This window comes from Elephas maximus, chromosome 11, assembly GCF_024166365.1.
Source record: "Elephas maximus indicus isolate mEleMax1 chromosome 11, mEleMax1 primary haplotype, whole genome shotgun sequence".
Taxonomy (NCBI): Eukaryota; Metazoa; Chordata; class Mammalia; order Proboscidea; family Elephantidae; genus Elephas; species Elephas maximus.
In genome coordinates this window covers 95,308,871-95,334,760 of record NC_064829.1, presented here as the reverse complement: position 1 = coordinate 95,334,760, position 25,890 = coordinate 95,308,871, and the positions used below count along the sequence as shown (strand labels likewise).

Here is a 25,890-nt window from a genome sequence, read left to right as displayed (position 1 = left end):
ACAAAACACAAAGTCCTGAACAGAGCGGGAGAAAAATGCGGAGCAGAACTCAAATTCACGTAAAAAGACCAGACTTAATGGTCTGACAGAGACTGGAGGACCCTCCGAAACTATGGCCCCCAGATACTCTGTTAACCCAGACCTAAAACCATTGCTGAAGCCCACTCTTCAGACAAAGATTGGACTGGACTATAAAACAAAAATAATACTTGTGAAGAGTGTGCTTCTTAATTCAATCAGATACAGGAGACCAAATGGGCGGCTCCTGTCTGGAAGCACGATGAGGAGGCAGGAAGGGACAGAACTGGTTGAATGGACACAAGAAACCTGGGGCAGAAAAGGCAAGTGTGCTGTCACATTGCAGGGATTGCAACCAATGTCACATAAACTTTAGTGGCCTTTTCCCTATGCCCCACTCCAAAGATTACCTAGGCTCATCCCACTCGCTCTTTTGCCCTGTCTGTGATGCCCACGGAAACCCTGGTGGCATAGTGGTTAAGAGCTCTGGCTGCTAACCAAAAAGGTCTGCAGTTTGAATCCATCAGGCGCTCCTTGGAAACCCTATGGGACAGGTCTACTCTGTCCTGTAGGGTCGCTATGAGGCTGAACAGACATTACGGCAATGGGTTTGGTTTTTTGGTTGGTGCCTCCTGCACGGCTGGTATTCAAATATGGCCTCTTCCAAAAAGACATGTCGCATAGGGCGCAGACATATTACCTTTTAAGACCGTAATGGAAATGCCGTTGTTCACGCGCCTTTAGAACTCTCTAACCCTCGCCTGCCGCCGTACACGGGCGAGCGTCTGTGAGACCCGTCCAGGACTTGCACAAGCTCACGGACGTGCAACTTTTCGTAACCTTGCGTGGTTCAGAAGAAAAACAGGTCACTGTGCGTTTTTGGTCTTAGGACAGGGTGAGGGAGATGTGTGGATGTGGATTAGTGAGAACCCATGGAGTTCCTGAGGGGAGCGTATAGGTGGTGGTTTTGGGGGCAAGTAGGTGGGAGTCGGTGCTTTTGAGGTCAGTCAGGAGGGGCGCGCTTTTGTACAGCGATTAAGGCTTCCCGACTGTCGGGATACGGGGTCTTTGCGGATCACTCTACCTGTAAGGGGTGGAGGTGGTATTTATGATGAAGGCGGTGTCTCCTGGGCGTTCGGAATTTAATATGAGACTCAGCGAAGTTTGAGCCCGGAGGATGGACTTCCCAAGGGTGCAGGTCCAGGTTTCGCATTAATGGGAGGCGGGAGTGGTCTGTGTGTAGTACAGAGAATTGTGAAGCAGACCGCTTCCGTGAAGATTACAGCCATGGAAATCCTATGGAGCAGTTACAGTGTCCTATAGAGTCACTGTGAGTGGGAATCGATATGACTGCTACGGGGTTTTTTTTTTTTTTTTTTTTTTTGATGTATGTAAAAATCTGGGAGTTTCTTGGGGAGCGTTTTAACTTTTAAATAGGTAATTCCTTTAATCTCTTTTTTCCATGTAGATGATCATATTCTTTGGAAATAACCTTGATTTTATCTCCAACTTTGTAATGTTTATATCTTTTCCTTATCACGATCCACTGGCTCAACTTTTCATTCAAAATCGATAAATAGGTTGGTAATTTTTAAAAAATAATTTTCCTTGTACTTTAAGTGAAGGTTTACAAATCAAGCCAGTCTCTCACATATAAACTTATATACACCTTACTACATACTCCCACTGACCCTCCCCCTAATGAGTCAGCCCACTCCCTCCTTCCAGTCTCTCCTTTCCTGACTGTTTTGCCAGTTTCTAACCCCCTCTACCCTCCCATCTCCCCTCTAGACAGGAGATGCCAACATAGTCTCACGTGTCCACCTGATACAAGTAGCTCACTCCTCATCAGCATCTCTCTCCAACCCATTGTCCAGTCCAATCCATGTCTGATGAGTTGTCTTCTGGAATGGTTCCTGCGCTGGACCAACAGAAGGTTTGGGGACCATGCCCGCCAGGATTCTTCTAGTCTTAGTCAGACCATTAAGTCTGGTCTTTTTATGAGAATTTGGGGTCTGCATCCCACTGTTCTCCTGCTCCCTCAGGGGTTCTCTGTTGTACTCCCTGTCAGGGCAGTCATCGGTTGTGGCCAGGCACCATCTAGTTCTTCTGGTCTCAGGATGATGTAAGTCTCTAGTTCACGTGGCCCATTCTGTGGCTCATAATTACCTTGAGACCTTGGTGTTCTTCATTCTCCTTTGATCCAGGTGGGTTGAGACCAATTGATGCATCTTAGATGGCCACTTGTTAGCATTTAAGACCCCAGATGCCACACTTCAAAGTGGGATGCAGAATGTTTTCATAATAGAATTTATTTTGCCAATTGACTTAGATGTCCCTTGAAACCATAGCCCCCAAACCCCCGCCCTTGCTCCGCTGACCTTCGAAGCGTTCAGTTTATTCAGGAAACTTCTTTGCTTTTGGTCCAGTCCAGTTGAGCTGACTTTCAGGTTGGTAATTTTTGCTACAATTTCTTGTTTCCCACTCATAAAATGCACTTGCTATATTGTCTTTTCAGGATATAGGATTGTAAAAATGGTTTGGCAGGGGCATCTGACCTCTTCTAACTTCACAAGGGGGAAGGAGAATCAATATCAATAGCCCAAGGCTGATTCCTATGAGGTGGAGGTCAGACATACCTCCTCTCCGACTTTTTTTTTTTTTTTAATCATTTCTGCCACAAACCATCCATACCATGCCACTCTTCTTCTCTGCTGGATTCAGTAATTCATTGCAATGGCCACACCGAACTCATAGACCATACTCAGAGTTAAGGGGTTTATTAGGGAACAGCAGGTTACAATTCAGGTTCAGGAATGCTCAGGATACAGTTGTTCAATCAGGACAGCCTCTTCTCAGCTGTCCCTGCAGGTAGGTCTCTCTTTGATCCTCGACCCCTTGGCCTGGCTTCTGCCCTGCTCGGACAAGTGTTTCAAAGTTCTTTTAGCTCTGCCAGTAAGTACCCAGAGGCCCCCACTCTGCCAGTAAGTATCGACCCAAAGGTGCTTGGCTCTAGCTCTGTGGGTCAGCAAACCTAGCTCTGTCAAGTGCCTGGAGTCACTCTACTCTGCCTGCGAGTCTCCTGCCCAGTGTGCTCAGCTTTCTCATCCCATGCACTGGAAAGCCCACAAGTTGTCTCCTGCCTCTGCTTCCGTTGTTTCTCTGCCGCAGCATCTCTCTGTCTTTGGTATTACAGCTCTCTCTAGTCTTCTGGTTCCAGGCACTTCTCTGCTCAGGGATCCCGAGTTCAAAGGACTCGTTCCACTCCTAGCTCTTCTTTCTTAGTGGTGGTGAGCTCCTCTCTTCCAGCCTTTGGGATGGCTCATTTTAAGCCTAGCAGGATAACAAAACTGACCAATTTTCCTTGTTAGGAGTCCATACAGCTTATTTGCATGATCTCATCCCATTAAAAGACACTACTACCCCGTGGATCAAGTGAAATACTTAGCAGCAACCCTTTATTTCTCACTTTCTTTATCAGAGACCCTACTCTTCCTGCAAAATGTATCCTCATTTCCTTTCCACAATCTGCAGCTACTTTTTTTGTGGCTTTCCTTGCTGTTTTTCAGTGCTTTACAAAACTAGAATGTAAGCTCCATAGACATAAAGAATATGTTTGTATATCCCCAACAACTTCATTATGTTCGTATGAAAATTGTTTTCTCTCAAATGTTATATTCTGCATTCTTCACATACCCATCTATGCCTGCTGTATAGTTGTCTTTCTCAGGATTTGTGGAGTGAATGAATCTGTCCTTCACCAGTTGGGATCAGGAGTTACACCAAACTCTGTGGACTGCAGTTCACAGTAACTTCCTTATATATTACAGTCTCTGCATGTTTTGTAATGCCTTATGTAAGAAGCAGCTGTATGTGTATGTATTTATCATGTATTATCTAACCTTCTTTCTATACTGCTTTTACTGTTTGTGTTGTTTAGATTATTGTGTTTTTATGTTGTGCAAAGAACCTCAAGCATGGTGTTCTATTTACACTCATATCAAAGGGTTGTCATGAAAGGTCCACCTCACATCAATGCATTTTTTAAAATGACTTCATTCCACATCAAGCCAGTGGAAGGACTCATTGCTCTCTTCTTTCCTAGAAATCCGGAAAGTTGATGGTCAGCTGCTTGGGCACTTGAAAAATGAAAGCAGGGTGGATAGAATGGAACAGTGCTATGGACATGATGCATTGGAAAATATTGTTCATAGACACAAAAATTATTTTCCTTTAAGGGAAAATCATGGTATATTTGACTTACATGACAAAGCTGTGAAGTCAAATTTAACTACCAGCAGCCAACCAGAACAGAAGTGATGAAATAAAGAACTTTGCTGAGCTTAATGAAGATGAGAAAATTTTTCTTCATGCTGACCAGGAGCAATTTTTTACTGAAAAATTCATTGAGAGTCAAAAATCCAACAGCACGAAGTCCCAACTCATTAAGTATCAGAAAACTTCTGAAGTAGAGAAAATGCATGTATGCAGTGAACGTGGGAAAGCCTTCATCAGGAAGTCTTTCCTCACTGATCATCAAATCATTTATACAGGAGAGAAACCACAGAGATGCAGTCTATGTGGGAAAGCCTTCTCTAAAAATTTCAAGCTCACTGAACATTATCAGACAACTCATAAAGGACAAAAACCATATAAATGGATGGAATGTAGCAAAGGCTATCTGTGGGAATCAGTGCTGAAAAGACACCAGAAAACTCACAGAGGAGAGAAACCCTATGTATGCAGTGAATGTGGAAAAGTCTTCTTCAAGGAGGCAGATTTCAAAATTCATCAGCGAATTCATACTGGAGAGAAACCCTATATATGTAGTGAATGTGGAGAAGGCTTCATCCAGAAGGGAAATCTCATTACTCATCAGCAAATACATACTGGGGAGAAACCCTATGTATGTAGTAAATGTGGTAAATCCTTCATTCAAAAGTCATGCCTTATAGGGCATCAGAGATTTTACACAGGAATGACTCCCTTTTTATGTAGTGAATGTGAAAAATTTTATTCTCAGAAGTCAAGTCTCATTGAACATCAAAGAATTCACACAGGAGAGAAACCATTTAAATGCAGTGAATGTTGGAAAGCCTTCAACGCAAAACGAAAGCTCAATGTACATCAAAGATCTCATAAAGAAGAGACATCCTATGGCTGCAGTGAATGTGGAAAAACTTTTACCTCCATATGTTGGCTTGTTAAACATAAAAGAAAACACACAATTGAGAAACGTGTAAATTCAGTCAAGGTGGAAGACCTTTCCACGGGGAGGCCCAGCTCATCACATGCTGGTGATCTTATGCAGGAGAGAAGACCTGTTAATACAGTGACTATGCAAATACCTGCTGTGGCAGCTCAGACATCAGTAAACAAGAGTAGCCTCCTAACAAATAGGAATGTTGTCCTTGTGGGACAACCTGCTGATAGATGTGAACCCTCTGGAGATAACAGAGAATTTGTACAGGAGAGAATCCTTACCAATGCAGTGAATGTGGTAATGCCTTCAATGTTCAATTATATCTTATTTCATGACACACAAAACCCATAGGACAAACTCATACATTCACTGGGGAATAGGGATGAGCAAAAATCTTTACCTCATTGTATGGCTACAAACTGTAACCTGAGGGAAATAGATCATATGAATGCAGACACTGGAAAAACCTGATACACTCATTCTGTATAAATATGTGCATTGATATCAAGACATAATCTAATTTTAACCTAAATGCATAAACATCAATTGCTCTATTGTGTCAATTAAACGAATGAAAGTCTGAGTTCACATTAGTAGACAGAATAAGTAATGTGAATTATTTAAACAGAAAAGATAATAGTATCTGGAATGTTGCTCGTTGTTAGTTGCTGTGGTGCGGTGAATTACTTAAGATGGCCCTTCTAGCCATAGTGTGGAGCCCTGGTGGCACAGTGGTTAAAAGCTTAGGCTGCTAACCAAAAGGTTGGCAGTTCAAATCCACCAGCCAATCCTTGGAACCCCTACGGGACAGTTCTACTCTATCCCGTAGGATTGCTATGAGTTGGAATTTACTCAACAGCAGTGGATTAGCCACAGTGTTTGTAACTCTAACCAAATGACTTGTGGGTTTATGCAAATGAGGTGCTTGTACCCATCACGGGGATTGGATAGCTTACTGTTAATGTAAATAAGGTACATGGCACCCTTTTGGAGATGGGACAATATAAATAAGGTATATGTAACCTAATGGGTGAATTGGACAGTTTTGCCATCTACCTAGGCTTTAAGGGAGACACAGAGACAGAGAGAGAGGAGCTGTAACATAGAAGACAGAGGCAGAAGAGTTAGCAGAACCAGGACAGAAGTAGAGCTGCAACATTGGAGGTGGTGAGAAGCAGTGGCAGAGAAACAGCACCAGGAGACCGCCAGGAGATGGCATAGTGGGCTTCCCAGCCCACAGAGTGAGAAAGCTGGGTGTCATTGGGCAGGAGGCTTGCCAACCCAGTAGGGTGCCTCTGGGCACTTGGTGGAACTAGGTTTGCCAACCCATGGAGCTAGAGCTGAGAGCCACGGGGCCGAGGCTTACTAGTGGAATGCGGTGTGCCTGGACACTTATCACCAGAGCTAAAAGAGCTTTGTAATAGTCACCCAAGCAGGGCAGAAGCTGAGCCAAGAGCCAGAGAGAGAACTTCCTGTAGGCACAGTGGAGAAGAGGCTGTTCTGATCGAAAAACTGTATCCTCAGCATCCCTGAACCATAAACTGTTACTTCTATAATAAACCCAATAACTATGAGTATGGTCTGTTAAGTTCTGTGTGGCCATTGCAAAAAAAAAATAATAATCAAATCCAGCAGAGAAGTAGAGAGACTCTGGGAGCAATGGTTGATGGTTGGTTGCAGAATTGGTAAAGATGGCAGAGAAAGGAGGTATGTCTGATGTCTGCTTCATAGGTATCGGCCTTGGGCTGTTGATCGTTTGCTTTTGATTTTTTTTTAATTGTACTTTAGATGAAGGTTTACAGAGCAGATTAGTTTCTTAATGAACAATTAATACACATATTGTTTTGTGACATTGGTTGCCATCCTCATGACATGTCAGCACTCTCTCCTTCTTGACCTTGGATTTCCCATTATCAGCTTTCCTGTCCCCTCCTGCCTTCTTGTCCTTGCCCCTGGCCTGGTGTATCCATTTAATCTTGTTTAATAGGTCTGTCTAATCTTGGCTGAAGGGTGAACCTCAGGAGTGACTTCAGCACTGACTTAAAAGGGTATCTGGGGGCCATAATCTCAGAATTTCTCCGATTTCTGTCAGACCAGTAAGGCTGGTCTTTTTTTGGGAGTTAGAATTTTGTTCTACGTCTTTCTCCAGCTCTGTCTGGGACCCTCTATTGTGATCCCTGTGAGAGCAGTTGGTGGTGGTAGCGGGGAACCATCTAGTTGTGCTGGCTGAGAGCTGGGATGGCAGAGAAACCGAGCTGCGTGGGAGCTGAGTGGTTAGGAAGGTGCTACACTGCCTGTGAGATTGGCCAGTTAGCAAGTAGCAGCCAATGGCAGGAGGCCAACAGCAGAAGGCCCTGTCAGCAGAGAAGGCTAATGGCAGAGAGCATCTGTGAGAGCTGAGCATGCTGCTCCACTGGCTGTGAGCTGGGCTAGTTTGCAGTGAAGGTACATTACAGCTGAGAGGCCCAATATAGAGAGCACCTAAGAGCTGAGCAACCTGATACGCTGGCTGTGAGCTAGGCCAGTTAGTGGCTGAGAGGCCGTATATGGAGGTGCTGATGGTGGAGAGGCCTAATGGCAGAGAGCACTTGAGACACCTGAGCAGGTTGCTACACTGTCTGTGAGCTGTGGATAGGCCGATGGTAGAGAGGCCAATCATGGATTGGCTGACAAGAGAGACCCAAGGACAGAGAGCTGATTCTAAAAGCACCAGGGGAGAGAGCTGGCTGGTCTGCTATACTGATTGTGAGCTGGGCCAGCTAGCAGCAGAGGGTCCTATGGTGGACAGCCAGTGGCAAAGCAGCCAGATGGTAGAGAGGCTCTCACAGCAGAGCACTGAGGTCCTCATCTAGAATTGTAACAGCATGGAACATTTTTGCTGTAAGGGTTATCTTGCAAGTAAGCTGTCCAGTCTGACCAGTTGCATCATAGTTGTATCTTGTTACTTTTAAGTTGATCCTGATTCTAAGCCTTAGCCTCTTACCTCCCTAATAAACCACGTAACTGTGACTGTGGTCTGCGAGTTCAGTGTAGCCATTGCAATGAGTTAACAAACCAAGCAGAGAAGTAGGGCATGCCATACAGCAAATTGCCAGTGTCAAAAATGGTAAAGAAGTTGGATGACAGGAGTATGTCTAACCACCATCTCAAAGGAACCAGCTTTTTGCTGATCTTATCTCTTATCCCTCAAGTATTTAGACAAATCCTTATGCTGCACCACAGCTATCCCCAAATTATTTTAAATTCCTTAATAGTTTTTCTGAATATTTATACCCAAGTAGATTATCAATTTGGTAAATAGCTGCTTGCCAACCAACTGGATGAGATCTTCATACTTGCCTATTCCAAAGAAAGGAGACCCAACAGGATGTGGGAATTATCGAACAATATCATTAATGTTACATACAAATAAAATTATGCTGAAGATAATTAAAAAATGGTTACATCACTACATCGACAGGAAACTGCCAGAAATTCAAGCTGGATTCAGAAGAGAATGTGGGACAAGGGATATAACTGCTCATGTCAGATGGATTTTGACTGAAAGCAGAGAATACCAGAAAGATGTTTACCTGTGTTTTATTGACTACGCAAAGGCATTTGACTGTGGGGATCAAAACAGATTATGGATAACATTGCAAAAAATGTGAATTCCAGAACACTTAATTGTTCTTATGTGGAACCTGTGCACAGACTAAGAGGCAGTTGTTCGAACAGAACAAGGGAATACTGCATGGTTTAAAATCAGGAAAGGTGTGCATCAGGGTTGTATTCTTTCACCATACTTGTTCCATCTGTATGCTGAGTAAGTAATCCGAGAAGCTGGACTATATGAAGAAGAATGGGGCATCAGGATTGGAGGAAGACTCATTAACTTGCAATATGCAGGTGACACAACCTTGCTTGCTGAAAGTGAAGAGGACTTGAAGCACTTACTGATAAAGATCAAAGACTACGGCCTTCACTATGGATTACATCTTAACATAAAGAAAACAAAAATCCTCACAACTGGACAAATAGGCAACATCGTGATAAATGGAGAAAATGAAGTTGTCAAAGATTTCATTTTACTTGAATCCACAATCAACGCCAATGGAAGCAGCAGTCAGGAAGTCACATAACGTGTTGCATTGAGTAAATCTGCTGCTAAGGCCTCTCTAAAGTGTTAAAAAGCAAAGATGTCACCTTGAAGACTAAGGTACGCCTGACCCAAGTCATGGTATTTTCAGTCGCCTCACATGCTTGTGAAAGCTGGACAGTGAATAAGGAAGACTGAAGAATTGACCCCTTTGAATTATGGAGCTGAGGAAGAATATTGAATATACCATGGACTGCCAGAAGAACCAACGAATCTGTCTAGGAAGTACAGCCAGAAAGCTCATTATAATGGAGGCTGGCAAGACTTCATCTCACCTACTTTGGACATGTTATCAGGAGAGAGCAGTCCCTGGAGAAGGACATCATGCTTGGGAAAGTAGTGGGTCAGCAAAAAAGAGGAAGATCCTCAGTGGGATGTATTGACACAGTGGCTGAAACAATGGGCTCAAACATAGCAATGATTGTGAGAACGACGTAGGACCAGACAGTGTTTTGTTCTGTTGTATGTAGGGTCACTTTGAGTTGGAACCAACTCAACGGCACCTGACAACAACGACAGACTATCAATAACTTGATAGGAATAATTTGCGACTTTAAATTTTAAAATAAAAAAATTCAGTTCCTTAGTTGCACTAACCACATTTCATGTGTTCAGTAGCCATGTGTGACTAGTGCCTACCAGACAATGAGCAAGACTTTGTATCTCTTAAATGCCTGGAAAGTATGTACTGAAAGGGATCTCTATTTATTTCTTTTATCCCAGAAAATTATGTTATAGAGCATATGGTTTGCATTATTTTATATTTCTCAGCACACAGAAAAATAATAGTATATTAATTTGGAAAGTAAATCAAAGAGTGTTTTGTCATTGAAGTGACTGGACCATTGAAAGGTAATTTACAGAACGTAATTGTCCCCAAGGAACTGTTTTTTTAATTATAATTTTGTCGTTATTGAGAATATACACAGCAAAGCATACAACAATTTGACCGTTCCTACATGTGCAATTCAGTGACATTGAGTACATTCTTTGAGTTGTGCAACCATTCTCATCCTCCTTTTCTGAGTTGTTCCTCTCTCATTATCTTAAACTCACTTTTCCCTAAGGTTTTATCTAATCTTTTGCTGTTGTCAATTTGATCCCATGTGGATAGTACTTTTTTTTTTTTAATTGTGCTTTAAGTGAAAGTTTACAATTCAAGTCAGTTCCTCATACAAAAACTTATACACACGTTGTTGTTCGACCCTAGTTGCTCTCCCTACACTATGACAGCACACTCTTCTCCACCCTGTATTTCCTGTGTCCATTCAGCCAGCACCTATACCCCTATGCCTTCTCATCTCATGTCTGGACAGCAGCTGCCCACTTAGTCTCATGTGTCTACTTTAGCTAAGAAGTACATGACTCACCAGTAACATTTTATGTCTTATAGTCCAGTCTAATCTTTCTCTGAAGAGCTGGCTTCGGGAATGGTTTTAGTTTTGGGCTAACAGAGAGTCCGGGGGCCGTGATCTCTGGGGTCCCTCCAGTCTCAGTCAGACCATTAAGTCTGGTCTTTTTACTAGAAATTGAGGTGTGCATCCCACTTTTCTACTGCTCCATCAGGGATTCTCTGTTGTGTTCCCTGTCAGGCCAGTCATTGGTGGTAGCCAGGCACCATCTAGTTTTTCCAGTCTCAGGCTGATGGAGTCTCTGGTTTGTGTGTCCCTTTCTTTCTCTTGCGCTCATATTTTCTTTATATCTTTGGTGTTCTTCATTGTCCTTTGCTCCAGGTATGTTGAGACCAGCTGATGCACCTTAGATGGCCGCTTGCTAGCGTTTAAGACCCCAGACAACACTCGCTAAAGTGGGATGTAGAATGTTTTCTTAATACACTTTGTTATGCCAATTGACATAGATGTCCCCTGAAACCATGGTCCTCAAACCCCTGCGCCTGCTACTCTGCCCCCAAGGAACATTTTTATGTGTCATTTGAGAGAATAAGCAGCTGAATATAGAGATGAAAGAGTAGAAAAGAAGAAGGATGTCCAGAATAAGTAGAATAAAACATTCAAAGCAAGAACCATAGTCTCTAAGAATGGAGGTTGTTGTTAGTTGCCCTTGAGTTGTTTCTGGTGCACGGAAACTGATTGTTAAAGTTGTGTGTCATCTTGTCTGGGCCATGATCCTCAGTGGTTTGGCAGTTATGATGTAGTTTGACAGTAGTATAATGATGGGATCACCACCATGATGAGATTTGATATAATGTGATCACTTCCATGATGGGATCTGGTGTGAGTAGCCAGTCAGTTGAAAGGGCATTTTCTTGGGGGTATAGCCTGCATCCAGTAGAGGTGGACTTTCTGGCATGGCTTGGGGCTTTTGCTTGCTCTGTATACTATAGCTGGCACCTGTTCATCTGACCTCTGGTTCTTGGGACTTGAGCTAGCAGCTTACCTGATGACCTTGGGATTTGTCAACCTCTGCGGTCTGAATCTTGGGTTTGCCAGCCCTTGCAGCTCCGTGAGTTGGGAGAAGCCTCCAGCCTGACCTACGGTTTTAGGACTTTCCAGCCTTTACAACCATGTGAGCCATTTCCCTCATATCTCTTGCTCTCTCTCACTGTGTGTGTGTGTGTGTATACGTACATATATATATATATTTTTTTTTCCTGGTTTTACTTCTCCAGAGAACCTAGCCTAAGACAGACCCTATATATACAGAGTAAAAATTCTCCGTAGGGTTTTCAAAGCTGTGACCTTTCAGAAGCGGATCACCAGGCTTGTCCTGTGAGGCACCTTTGGGTGGGTTTGAATTGCCAGTCTTTTGGTTAGTATTCCAGTGCTTAACCGTTTGCTCCACCCAGGGACTCCGAGAATAGAGCAAAGTATAGGAGATGGGAGGCGGTTAAGTCCTTTTGGGTTGTCTTGGAGGTGAACCATTATATTAACCTTGAGATTTACACCGTTTCAAAGATCCCAGATTCTCTGTGACCTACTGAATTGAGACATGTGATTTATATTCATCATATTTCTCACTTTTCTGAGTGTGGGGCTCTTGGCCTAGCTCCTCTATCCAGAGTTCCTTTACTTAATACCATATTAAATGAATAATTTCTTTTATAAGGACCAGCACAAAGCTGGTTCCTATGAGGCAGAGGTTAAAGATGTCCTGAAAGTCCAGCTTTTCCAAACTGCTGTCCTACTTCATTATTTCTAACATCAATTCCTACTCTTCCCCTTAGGACTCTCTCGCCTGTTTTTGGATTCTGTAATACGCTGCAATGTCTCAGAAGTCATGAACCGTATCTCCAGGAAATAACTCACCTGGTTGTGGAGGCTGGCGAGTCCCAGATCCGTGGGTCAGGCATCAGACATCAGGATTCTCCCGACCCTCATCTCTTTAGGGACTGATAAACTCAAACCAGCAGGTCAGAAAGGCTGCTGTCTCACAAAACTATGGAAGCTGGTGAATTCGATCAGATGATAAGATTGCTGGCTCAAGGAGTGGCAGAAGCTGATGAATCCCAGAATTGGTAAGTCAGACAGCAGATTGCTGGCTCAAGCTCCAAGGGCTGAAGGTCACATGATCACGAACGAGATACAGGATCCAGAGTGAGAGAGAACTTCCCCAGAGCATTCATGAACATTTGATGCAGACCATACCATCAAGGACACTACCCCACTTGAGAAGTCAGTGACTTGAGTTATGCCCCTTAGTAAGGGTTGTGACTGGTGAAAGGGTGGTGCCTCAAGATACATCCCTATTCCTGCCTCATTAACACAACCAAAGGCATAAAGGCTAGGATTCACAACGCATCATAAAATGAAGGATAATTTATCAGATCACAAAATGGAGGACAGCCATACAATACTGGGAATTATGGCCTATCTAAGGCGACACATAACCCCAACCACCACAGATTCCATACACCTTATTTGTATAGGCCCACTCAGTCTTTGTATGTGAGTCACAAAGACTATGGCTAGAAGGGCCATATTAAGTAATTCATTGTACCTCAGACCACCCCCTGGCGCTTCTGGCCATTCCCTCTTTCATATTTGAAGGATTAACTTCCCGTTCCCAATCGTTTTACCAGTCCAAAACAGTCATTAACAATTAGTCCTTCAGGAGGGCAACAGAGTCCTAAGGGTGAGGTTACTCAGGTATCAGTCATTCAGGTCTGCTCTAGGTGTATCTGATCTGGTCAGGTTCTGCAAAAGTTCATCTCATCTTCACCCTTTCTGGCCTCTGATAAAATTTAACTGTTGTTGTTAGGTGCCATCGAGTCAGTTCTGATTCATAGCGACCCTGTGTACAACAGAACGAAACACTGCCTGGTCCTGCACCATCCTTACAATCGTTGTTGTGCTTGAGCCCATTGTTGCAACCACTGTGTCAATCCACCTCATTGAGGATTTTCCTCTTTTCTGCTGACTCTGTACCTTACCAAGCATGATGTCCTTCTCCAGGGACTGATCCCTCCTGACAACATGTCCAAAGCATGTAAGATGCAGTCTTGCTATCCTTGCTTCTAGGAAGCATTCTGGCTGTACTTCTTCCAAGACAGATGTGTTCGTTCTTTTGGCAGTCCACAGTATATTCAATATTTTTCGCCAACACCACAATTCAAAGGTGTCAATTCTCCTTTGGTCCTCTTTTAATTTTTTTTTTTTTAATTTAACTGACAGAACATTGTTCCCTTGGCTCTGAGTCTCTTTCAAGGTATCTGCATAAATGTTAGATTTCCCCACTGTATAACTCATTTATTCATTCCTTTACCTTCAAACTTTTCCACCTTGGGAAAGGACATCAAGTTCAGCTGCTGTGCCACTCTAGATTGCTGATAGCAAGACCAGTCTATCAAGTGCTTCCCCTTCAGTCCACTCTCATTCGTGTTGGGTAAGGTTACATACGTACTGCACTAATGGGCTGTCTCAACCACTAGGCAAAAAGGCAGTATTCACTGTCAGCCCCAGTTTTGCTAGATGAGGGGAAGGTACAACCCATCCCATCAGGACCTTGGGAATTCTGGCATATGAGTTCAGGGGTGTAGTTACAGTCTCTTGCTTAGGGCTCACCCGTGCTTCCGGCACCTGCAGCTGCATCCCTGGTCCAGGGACTGCAGCATCCAGTAGGAAGAAAGCGATTCTAGGTGATGTGGGGAAGAACTGTATGGTGGCACCAGCATCCTCCCCCTCCCTCTCTTCCTCACGTCCTCCAGAGAAGTGTAGGAATCTGTCCATTGGTGATCCTGTCTTTGCCCCCCTCATGTTGTATGTGAGACACAGTCATGATGGTGTATGAGCCAGCCCTTCATGCCTTTATCTCCCCCTGTTTTAGGTAATAAATGTTGCTCATTCCAATTCTCTATCAAACCATTTTTCTGAGAGTGGTGTGCAGCATGGTATGTCCATTTAATATGATGTTTCTTGGCCTATGGCTGACCCCTGTAAAGTGTATTCCTTGGTCTAATGAAATATAACTTGGTGGCCCAATTTGGTACAGTGTCTTTTTTTCCAAACCTTTAATGGTGTTTTCGCCATTTGCTTCTCTCACAGGATATGCAAAGCCACGTCCAGAGTAAGTATGTATTCTTGTGAGGACCCATATGTAGCCACCTGGTGGCACTGGCATTGTCGGTCCAGTATAATCAACTTGCCATCTATGTGCAGGGCCTTCTGCCCAGGCAGTCTACCCCATAGCCATCTGCAACCTCTGCCTTTCTTGCTGGCAGGCTGAGCAGTCCTTATTGGCAGTTTGTGTCTCAGAGGGTGCAAGAGGGATGTGTCTAATTTCAGCCCATCTCTGTATTGCTGCAGCGCACCCATGTCTGGTCATTTCACGGGCCCAATGAGCCACCTCAAGTAAGTGTGCCACCAGGTCCACTTGCTGATTCCAGTCGCCTTCCGATCCAGAAGGGGGTTCTTTTGATGGGCATTGACATGTCCTACTCTAATGTGCCCTCGAAATTCCCAGAGTGCTTTCCATAGGTCCATGCCCAACACGGGTGTCCCCTTAATAGTCCAGTGTTCCATTGCCCATTTTCCTGACCATGTGGCTAGGTTTGTGTCGTCTATTCAGAGTTCCTTTCCTTAATCCAATATTGTGTGTTACACTGAGTCCTGTTCAGAGGATCAGAGATGGTAATTTGCCATGGTGTTGCTCCTTTCTTGGAACTCAGTCTGAAATCCCTCATTAGCAGGTAATTCAGTCCTCCAGAAATATTTTGAAGCACCGTCACTGTACCAGGCACAGTCTTACACACTGGGGATACATAGGGCAACAAAACAGGCAAAGAAACAACCTTTATGAACCTTATAATCCAGCAGAGGAGACAGACACTAAAGTGGAGAATAAAGCGTCAGCAATGATTGTTATGAAGAAAAATAAAGCCTAGTAAGTGTAGCAATTGTAATGGAGGAGCTATCTTAGTAAGAATTTTCAGGAAAGGGTTTACTGAACAGATCAATTGAGCCAAGACTTAAGTGCACTGAGTGGAGCCAGCCATTGGAGTATTTGAAGGGATAGAAAACTACGGGACTGTTTCTAAGTGTTGTGTGCGAGTTTCCTGCCTCAGGATTCTGTCAGAAGCTTGCAGAAGAATGCACATTCCTGAGTCACATCCCAGACCTCCTGAAGTAGACCTTCTGGGCCTGGTGCCCAGGCCTGTGTGTTTAGAACAAGACTTTCTGCTGTACACTTAATTTTTTTTTAATTCTGAAAATGTACATCAAAAATATACACCAACACAACAAATGCCACATTTACAATGTAAAGACTGATTATATTTTTCATGTAGCATTACCAATATCACTATGGTTTTCCAAAATATTCCACCATTAACTAAAACTCACTGCACCCAAAACAAAAGCTCCCTTCCCCCTCTCCTTCCCACTCCTGGTAAAGATTCATAAGCTTTGGTTTTTATATATTTACTTGTTTCATGTAAGTGAGATCATATAGTACTTGTTCTTTTCTGAAATATTTTGCTCAGCATAATATTTCAAGGTTCATCCATGTGTGGCATGCATCAAGACTTCATTTCTCTTTAAGCCTGGGTAATATTCCATTGTATGTATATACCACATTTTGTTTATCCATTTGTCTGTTGATGGATTTTTCAGTTGTTTGCAAATTTTGACTCTTGTGTTGAGAGCTGCAGTGAACATTGGTGTACAGGTTTCTGTTTGCGTTCCTGACTTCACTGCTTCTGGGTATATTCCTAGGATTGGGATTGCTGGGTCATGCACATTGAATTTTGAACATCTCTGCCCCAAGCTTGGATTACTGCTCCCCTCCCCGCCTTCGCACTCTAACAGGATGGATTCATGCAGATACTTTTCAGCAAAGAATCAGAAATGTGTGCGCCACAAACCACACCCTCCCCTTCCCTTGTCCTGTGAATTTGCATGTGTGGGAATCTCAGAATCCTCACTATTCTGATATCAGCTATGAGGGTAAGTATCAAAACAACCCAAATCTGCATTTCTTTTTGCTGTTCAGTTCTGACATCAGCCACCCGTGCAGCAGTTCTTTCTCTTTCTCTAGCCACTCAGAGCTAGGTCAGATTTCACGAACTAAAATGATACCATCCTTCAGCGCATGACTTAGGGTGCACCAAGCTCCCCTCACTTTTGACCTGTTGGCTACAGATTTGAGATTGTCTCTTTACCCCTTCCAGATGTCATCCATAAGCCTGTGGACCCCTATAGGCCTCCCTCACTTATGACCATATATATACAAATACCCCCTTACGCATCCTAGCAGTAAGCTTAAAGTTCTCCAGTGGACTCACTTCTGACCTGGGGGCTCCCATTAATTCCTTGAGATTGATAATTTACTAGAATTACAGAGCTCACTGAAAGCGCTATACTTACCATTAGAGCTTTTATTACAGCAAAAAAGGATACCAAGGAAGGCATGCATAGCTGAAGCCTGGGAGGATTCCCATCACAAAGCTTCTGTGTCCCAAAGGCTTTGCAGCCATCCTTCCCATGTGTATGGAGGTATTTCAGCAATCAGGAAACTTATGTTTCTTTCATATCCAGAGGTTTTATTGGCTTAATTACATAATCATGATTGGTGCCTCATTGCATAGTCTTGATTCATGATCCCCCACCCCCAGGTCAGCTGATATCAAGACACTAGGTGGTCTTTCTGGCCTGAACATCTCCCACTCATTAGCATAAGCCCTCAGATATTGGCCCAGATAACAAAGGCACCTCAATCACTCAGGATATCACGGGATTTCTAATTATCTGTCAGGAACTGTGGGCAAAGATCAAATTCTTTTAGGCAAGGTTAATTGTATACCACACTGCACATCCTGCCATGGCAAGTCAGAGTATTGCATTCTGTGAACTCATCAGTCAGGGTCCCAGGATGGCATAGCCAGGCATACCCTGAGCCCTGCAGACCAGGTACTGAACTCACCACTCAAAAGTTGACATCCCAGGTGAAGGAAGCCCAGTGTATACCTGTGCCTGGTACACACAGCCTCTGCGTCCAAACCCAGGGTCTTCATGATCCCAGTATAGATCACCCTTCACCTGTTTTCATATACTCTATTCCTTCTGGGCCGAGAGGCTGTATCATTACATAGTGGTTAGGAGTGAGTTCTGAAGTCACACTGCCTCGGTTTGAATCCTGCCCTGCCGTTCCCCAGTTGTAGGCCTTTAACTTACCTGCTTGTTGATTATATCTTTAAAATAATTATCTGCCTCATAGGGTAGTTGTGGAAAGTAGTTAAAACAGTGCCTGACAAACAGAGAATCAACAGTGGTATTGTTCTCATTATTAGTACCGTTGTCCCTAGGTATCCTTGGGGGGTTAGTTCCAAGACCCTCCATGGATACCAAACTGAGGATACTCAAGTGCTTTATATAAAATGGTGTAGTATTTGCATGTAAACTACACACATCCTCCCCATATACTTTAAATCATCTCTAGATTACTTACAATACCTAATACAATATAAATGGTTTTCATACTGTATTGTTTAATGAATAATGACAAGAAAAAAAAGTCTGTACATGTTCAGCACAGACACAACCACCATAGGCCTAACTACATAGTACATGTCAGCAACAACGTAACTTTTTTCTTCTAAAATTTTTGGTCCACAGTTGGTTGAATCCATGGATGGGGAACCGGCAGATACAGAGGGCTCACTGTGCTTGTAAAATATTAGGAGGAGGAGGAGTAGCATCAGAACTTGTCTAACCTCACAGGGGATGATGACCAGCATCAGCCCAAAGCTGATTTCCCATGAGGTGGAGGCCAGACATAGCTCCACTCTCCAACCATTTCACCAATTCTGACATCAGCTGCCCTCGCCATGGCTCTCTACTTCTTTGCTGGGTTCGATAATCCGTTGCAGTGGCCATAGAGGATCCACAGATCATACGTAAAACTAAGTGGTTTATTAAGGAAGTAATAGTGTACAACTTGGGATCAGGATCAGGAAGCATGTATGCAAAGTCTCACTTCTTCAGTACAGGACAGCTCTCCCAGCTTCTTTTGTTCCCTTGTAGGCCTCTTCTCAGCCCCTTTAGGAAAGGCTCTACTTGTCCTCTTCAGGAGAAGCTCTTCTTGCCTTGCTCAGGACAGGCTCTGCTCAGGCCCTGCTGTCTGTCACCACTGACTCTGCTGTAGAGCCCCTTCCGACCTGTCACAGCAGACTCTGCTGCTGGGCCAGTTTGAGGCCTGTCACCATCTTCAGTTTTACAGCCTTTGATCCATGTACAGCTCTTGTAGGAGGTTCCTTGACTCTTCTCTGCCTCTCTACTTCTTCTCTCTGCTTTCTTCCTTCTGATTCTTCCTGCAGCTTCTCTCTGTCACAAAAACCTCTGTAGGGTTGGCTACAAGTATAGACAAACTCCTCATCAAATTTAAGACATGGGCCTCCCAACAAGGCCACAAACTGACCACTCCCCTTTCAGTAGGCCACAGACACTTCATTTACATAGTAGGCTACAGACACTTCGTGTGCATAGTCTGTTGACCAGTCACTGCAAGGTGCATACCAATCACAGGCAGGCTGCAGCCCAGGATCAGGCCAAAAGTATCAAACCAAGTTGTTTACAGCTTGCTTACCTGGGATATGAATCATCCTGGACAAGGGTAACAAAACCTCTGGGGTCGAAAACTAACACAAAGATAACTCCTCTGGGCTTAGGGAAAAATCTCTCAAGCTGTTTTTGCAAAGAACCAAGGTTAAAGGCCACATAAAGGAACTAACATCACCACAGTACTATTGAGAAGAGGAGGAGGAATGGATAAGATATGTGACCTTAATCATAAAATCTCTAGCTTGTTGACAAACAAGCGTTTTCAAAGCATTGAGCCAAGGGTTTCCTATTTACCAAAATGTTTAATCTTTTCAATTATGCATTGGTTGCAAATTCATATGGTAGGATCTAGTGAGGTGGCAAATGAAGTAGACATTCAGAGAAATTAAGTAAAGCAATGAGGACAGAGAAGAGCGTGTGATCCAAGTTATTTTTGAAATAGCATCAACAGAAAGCAGTGCCAAGTGTGTGGATGACAAATAGCTGGGTTTGGGTCGATCCTTTGACCTTTCTCATTAACCTCCAATAGCCTATAGTCTAGATAGTTCCCAAAAGATCCATTCTTAATTGCTTGTGCAATAATGAGGGTTGACAGCTTAATGGAATGGAGGAGAAGTAAGTTGAGGGCAGTGGTGATTCAGTGGATGAATTTTCATCTATCACGTGGAAGGCCCAGATTTGTTTCCTGGCCAGTGCACCTCAGTTGCACCCACCTCCTGTCTGTCAGTGGAGGCTTGCGTGTTTCTGTGATGCTGAAGAGGTTTCAGTGGAGCTTCCAGACTAAGACTTGAAAGAAAGGCCTGGCGATCTACTTGCCTTTTACTGGACTCAGTTTTAACGGACTTTCCCCTGTGTTCCACTCCGAATATAACGTAGGCTCATCCCATCTGCTCTTTTGCCCTGTCTGTGATGGTCACTGTCATTCAGTACCACCTTCTCTAAACCTTTTTCTGTCCTTAAAGCTGCTTCTTATAAGCTGTTTTCACTGAGATTTACCTGATTACCCACTTACTGGCTTTGCTCCTTTTATTTTTCCAGTCGTGTCTCTGCTATACAGATACTTGGAACTCCCACACGTCCTGTTTCCAAGCTTTTTTCTTTTCTTTTAAACATACTTGTGAAAATGGCATAGAGGTGTGTTCTGACCTCCTCTAAATTCACAAGGGGGAAGGAGAATCAAGATAAACAGCCCAAAGCTGATTCGTATGTGGCGAACTTCAGACATGCCTCCACCCTCCAACCTTTTTACCAATTCTGACACCCAACCATCCCTCCCTTAGTGGTCTCTACTTCTCTGCAGGGTTAGATAATTCATTCCAGCGGCCACACAGAACTCACAGATAATACTCACAATTATGGGGTTTATTAGGGAAGTAACAGGTTACAATTCAGGTTCAGAAATACTCAGGATACAGTTCTTACATCGGGGCACCCTCTTACCTGCCATGATCACAGGCACGCCTCTCTCTGGCCCCTTGGCCTCTGCCCTGCTCAGGCAAATATTACAAAGTTCTTTTAACTCTGCCACTAAGTGCCCAGAGACACCCCACTCCGCCAGTAAGCCTCAGCCGGAAGACACTCAGATTCAGCTCCGTGGGTCTGCGCACCTAGTCACCCCAAGTGTGCAGAGGCACCCCACTCCACCAGCAAGCCTCCTCAAAGGTGCTCAGCTTCCTTGCTCTGTGGGCTGGGGAGCCAACTGAGCCATCTCCTGCCGGTCTCCTGATTCTGCTGCCTCTGCTGCCGTGGCTTCTCACCATCTCTTCCGTTCTCTCTAATGTTACAGCTCTCTGTGTCTCTTGGGCTCAGGAGCCTCCTACTGCAGGGATGCCAGGTCCAAAGGATACACCCCACCCCTGGCTCTTCTTTCATTCTTGACGGTCATGAGGTCCCTCTGTCAGCAGTGGGAGGGTTCATTTTAACCCCAGCAGGATGGCAGAACTGACCAATCCCCCATAGGGTTCCATACACCTTATTTGCATTGTCCCACCCCCACAAGGGTACCCCATGAAGGTAACTATTTACATTATTAGCAAGCTGTTCAATCCCCTTGATGGGTTGCAAGCACCTTATTTTCATATTCCCACCTAGTCACTTGGTGGGAGTTACAAAGACTATGGCTGTTGATGTTATATGCTGTAGAGTCAGTTCCAACTCATAGTGACCATGTGTACAACAGAACAAAACACTGTCCAGTCCTGCACCAGCCTCACAGTTGTCGTTATGGTTGAGCCCATTGTTGCAATCATGTTGTCAGTCCATCTCCTTGAGGGTCTTCCTCTATTTCACTCACCCTATACTTTACGAAGCATGTTGTCCTTCTCCAGGGACTGATTCCTCCTGATAACATGTCCAGGGCATGTGAGACAGACTCTCACCATTGCTGCTTCTAACGAGCATTCTGCGTGTCCAAGACAAATTTGTTCATTCTGGCAGTCCATGGTATGGTCAGTATTTTTCACCAACGCCATAATTTAAAGGCATCAATTTTCTTCCATCTTCCTTATTCGTTGTCCAGCTTTCACATGCATATGAAGCAATTGAAAATACCATGGCTTGGGTCAGGCATACCTTAGTCCTCAAAGTGAGAGCTTTGCTTTTTAACACTTTAAAGAGATCTTTTGCAGCAGATTTGTCCAATGCAATACATCATTTGATTTCTTGACTGCTCCTTCCACGGACATTGATTGTGGATCCAAGTAAAGTAAAATTTTTGACAACTTTCTCCATTTATCATGATGTTGTTTATTGATTCAGTTGTGGGATTTTTGTTTTCTCTATATTGAGTTGCAGTCCATACTGAAGGCTGTAGTCTTTGGTTTTCATCAGTAAGTGCTTCAAATCCTCTTCACTCTCAGCAAGCAAGGTTGTGTCATCTGCATATTGCAGGTTGTTCATGAGTCTTCTGCCAGTCCTTGGTGCCCTATTCTTCTTCATACAGTCAGACTTCTAGGAACATTTGCTCATACTGATTGAATAAGCATGGTTAGAGGATACAATCCTGACACATGCCTTTCCTGACTTTAAACCACGCAGTACCCCCTTGTTCTGTTTGAATGACTGCCTCTTGGTCTTTGTACAGGATTCTCATGAGCACAATTAAGTGTTCTGGAATTCCCATTCTTGCAAAGTTATCCATAATTTGTTATGATCCACACAGTTGAATGCCTTTATAAATGAATAACTTCTTTTATAAGGATCAGTACAAAGCTGGTTCCTATAAGGTGGAGGTTAAAGATGTCCCAAATGTCCAACTTTTCCAAACTGCTGTACCTACCGCTCCATCACCTCTAACATCAATTACTCCCTCTCCCCTCAATACTCTCCCTCTAGTCGTTGGATTCCGTAATTTGCTGCGACGTCTCACAGAACTCATGAAGCATATAAAGAAAATGGCTCATACAACAGAGAACCCCTGAGGGAGCAGGAGATCAATGGGGTGCAGACCCCAAATTCTCACAAAAAGACCATACTTAATGGTCTGACTGAGACTAGAGGAATCCCGGTGGTCATGGTCCCCAAACCTTCTGTTGGCCCAGGACAGGAACCATTCCCGAAGACAACTCATCAGACATGGAAGGGACTGGACAGTGGGTAGGAGAGAGATGCTGATGAAGAGTGAGCTATTTGTATCAGGTGGACACTTGAGACTGTGTTGGCATCTCCTGTCTGGAGGGGGGATGGGAGGGTAGAGAGGGTTGGAAGCTGGCAAAATTGTCACGAAAGGAGAGACTGAAAGGGCTGACTCATTAGGGGGAGAGCAAGTGGGAGTATGGAGTAAGGTGTATATAAGCTTATATGTGACAGACTGACTTGATTTGTAAACATTCACTTGAAGCTCAATAAAAATTAAAAAAGAAAATGGCTCATATGGTTGTAGAGGCTGGCAAGTCCCAAATCCCTGGGTCAGGCGTGGGCTTTTCCTGGTCCATGCGGCTGCAGGGGCTGATGAACCCAAACCAGCAGTTCAGACTACAGGCTGCTGGCTCACAAAGCTGCAGAAGCTGGTGGTAATGATGGAAGCTGGTGAATCTCAGAATTGGCAGGTCAGACAGCAGGCCTCTGGCTCAAGTCCCAAGAACGCGGAGGTCAGTTGATCACAAACTGAATGTGGGATCCAGGTGCAGAGTGAGCGAGCCCCACCAGGTCATTCACACATGTATCTTAGATGCAGCCCACATGCCAGGGAAGGGCAGAATTTGAGTGAAGATGGCACATGAGTCATGTTCTTCTGCAAGGCTGTGACCCAAGAAATACCCTATGCCAAACCTGCCTCATCGACATGTAGAGGTCTGGATCCACAACACATAAAATGGAGGACACCCATACAGTATTGAGAATCACGGTCTAGTCAAGGTGACACATAACCCCAACCATCACAGGTTCCATATACTTTATTTGCATAGCCCCACTCGGTCATTGTGTGTGAGTCACAAAGACCATGGCTAGAAGGGCCATATTAAGTGATTCATTTCATCGCACTTTGCATAGTCAATAAAACACAGGTAAACATCTTTCTGGTATTCTCTACTTTCATCCAGGATCCTTCTGACATCAGCAATGATATCTCCTGTTCCACATGCTCTTCTGAATCAAGCTTGAATTTCTGGCAGTTCCTTGTTGATGTATACTGCAACCACTTTTGAGTTATCTTCAGCGAAACTTTACTTATGTGTGATATTAATGATATTGTTTGATAATTTCTGCATTCTGTTGAATCACCTTTCTTTGGGATGGGCATAAATAATGGATCTCTTCCAGTCATTTGGCCAGGAATCTGTCTTCCAAATTTCTTGACTTAAATGAGTGAGCACCTCCTGCACTGCATTTGTTTGTTGAAACATCTCAATTGATATTCCGTCAATCCCGGGAGCCTTGTTTTTCACCATTGCCTTCAGTACAGCTTGGACTTTTTCCTTCAATACCATGTGTTCCTGATTATATGCTACCTCCTGAAATGGTTGAATGTTGACCAATTTTTTTTTTGGTACAGTGACTCTGTATAGTCCTTCTGCCTTCTTTTGATGCTTCAATACTTTTCCTGCTGAATCCTTCAGTATTGCAACTCGAGGCTTGAATTTTTTCTTCAGTTCTTTCAGCTTGAGAAATGCTGAGTGTATTCCTACCTTTTGGTTTTCTAACTCCAGGTGTTTGCTGATGTCGTTGTAATACTTTGTCTTCTCGAGCTGCCCTTTGAAATCTTCTGTTCAGCTCTTTTACTTTATCATATCTTCTGTTCGCTTTAGCTGCTCTATTTTCAAGAGCAAGTTTCAGAGTCTCTTCTGACATCCATTTTTGTCTTTTCTTTCTTTCCTGTCTTTTTAATGACCTTTTGCTTTCTTCATGTATGATTGCCAAGCTCATCTAGTGTTCTTCAGCCATTAGTGTTAATGTGTCAAATCTGTTTTTGAGATGGTCTCTAAATTCAGATGAGATATACTCAAGTTTGTGTTTTGGCTCTCATGGACTTGCTCTAATTTTCTTCAGGTTCAACTTGAATTTCTTATGAGCAACTGATGGTCTGTTCTACAGTTGGCCTCAGGTTTGTTCTCACTGATGATATTGAGCTTCTCTATCGTCTCTTTCCACAGATGTAGTCGGTTTGACTCCTGCATATTCCATCTGGTGAGGTCCACATGTATAGTTGCCATTTATGTTGTTTAAAAAAAGATATTTACAATGAAGAAGTCATTGGTCTTGCAAAAGTCTATCATGTGATCTCCAGCTTCATTTCTATCACCAAGGCTGTATTTTCCATTTACCGATCCTTCTTTGTTTTCAGTTTTCAAATTCCAATCACCGGTAATTGTCAGTGCATCTTGATTGCATGTTTGATCAATTCCAGACTTCAGAAGTTGATAAAAATCTTCAATTTCTTCATCTTTGGCCTCAGTGGTTGGTGCACAAATTTGAATTATAGTTGTATTACTGGTCTTCCTTGTAGCGTTGTGGATATTATCCTGTCACTGATAGTGTTGTACTTTAAGATTACAGTGTAATAAATTGCTAAATGTGGCCCTTCTAGCCCTGGTCTTTGTGACTCACACACGATGATTGCGTGGGATTGTGCAAATAAGGTAGACCAAGAGATGGAGAGCTGTAACACTGAAGACTATGAGAAGTGGTGGTGGAGAAACAACCAGGAGAGACAGGCAGGAGATTGTGCAGTGGGCTTCCTGGCTGAGTGCCTTTGGGCCGAGGCTTACTGGCAGAGTGGGGTGCCTCTGAGCACTTATTGGCAGGGACTAAAAGAGGTTTGTAACCCTTGCCTGAGCAAGGGCAGAGGCCTCAGGCCGGACAGAGGCATGGCTGCAAACATAGCTAGAAAGAGGCTGTCCTGATGGAAGAACTGTATCCTGAGCATTCCTGAACCTGAATTATAATGTTACTTCCCTAATAAACCCCATAATTGTGAGTATTATCTGAGTTCTGGGTGGCCGTTGCAATGAATTACTGAACCCAGCAGAGAAGTTGAACGTGCTGTGGGTGGGACGGTTGGTGTCAAATTTGATAAAGAT

General features: G+C 43.7%; 2 protein-coding genes across 2 annotated transcripts in view; both read left to right on the top strand.

Annotated features, from left to right (window-relative positions):
- Positions 1-867: 867 nt before the first annotated feature.
- Positions 868-25,890, top strand: part of LOC126086036 (zinc finger protein 350-like) — a 319,021-nt gene continuing 293,998 nt past the window's right edge. The window contains exon 1 of the mRNA XM_049902007.1: positions 868-883. The gene's annotated coding sequence lies outside the window, so the exon portion shown is untranslated. The remainder of the gene's footprint in view (positions 884-25,890) is intronic.
- On the top strand, positions 4,496-5,572 carry LOC126086224 (zinc finger protein 350-like). The gene has a single exon (XM_049902391.1). The coding sequence runs from the start codon at positions 4,496-4,498 to the stop codon at positions 5,570-5,572; it is 1,077 nt and encodes a 358-aa protein (XP_049758348.1).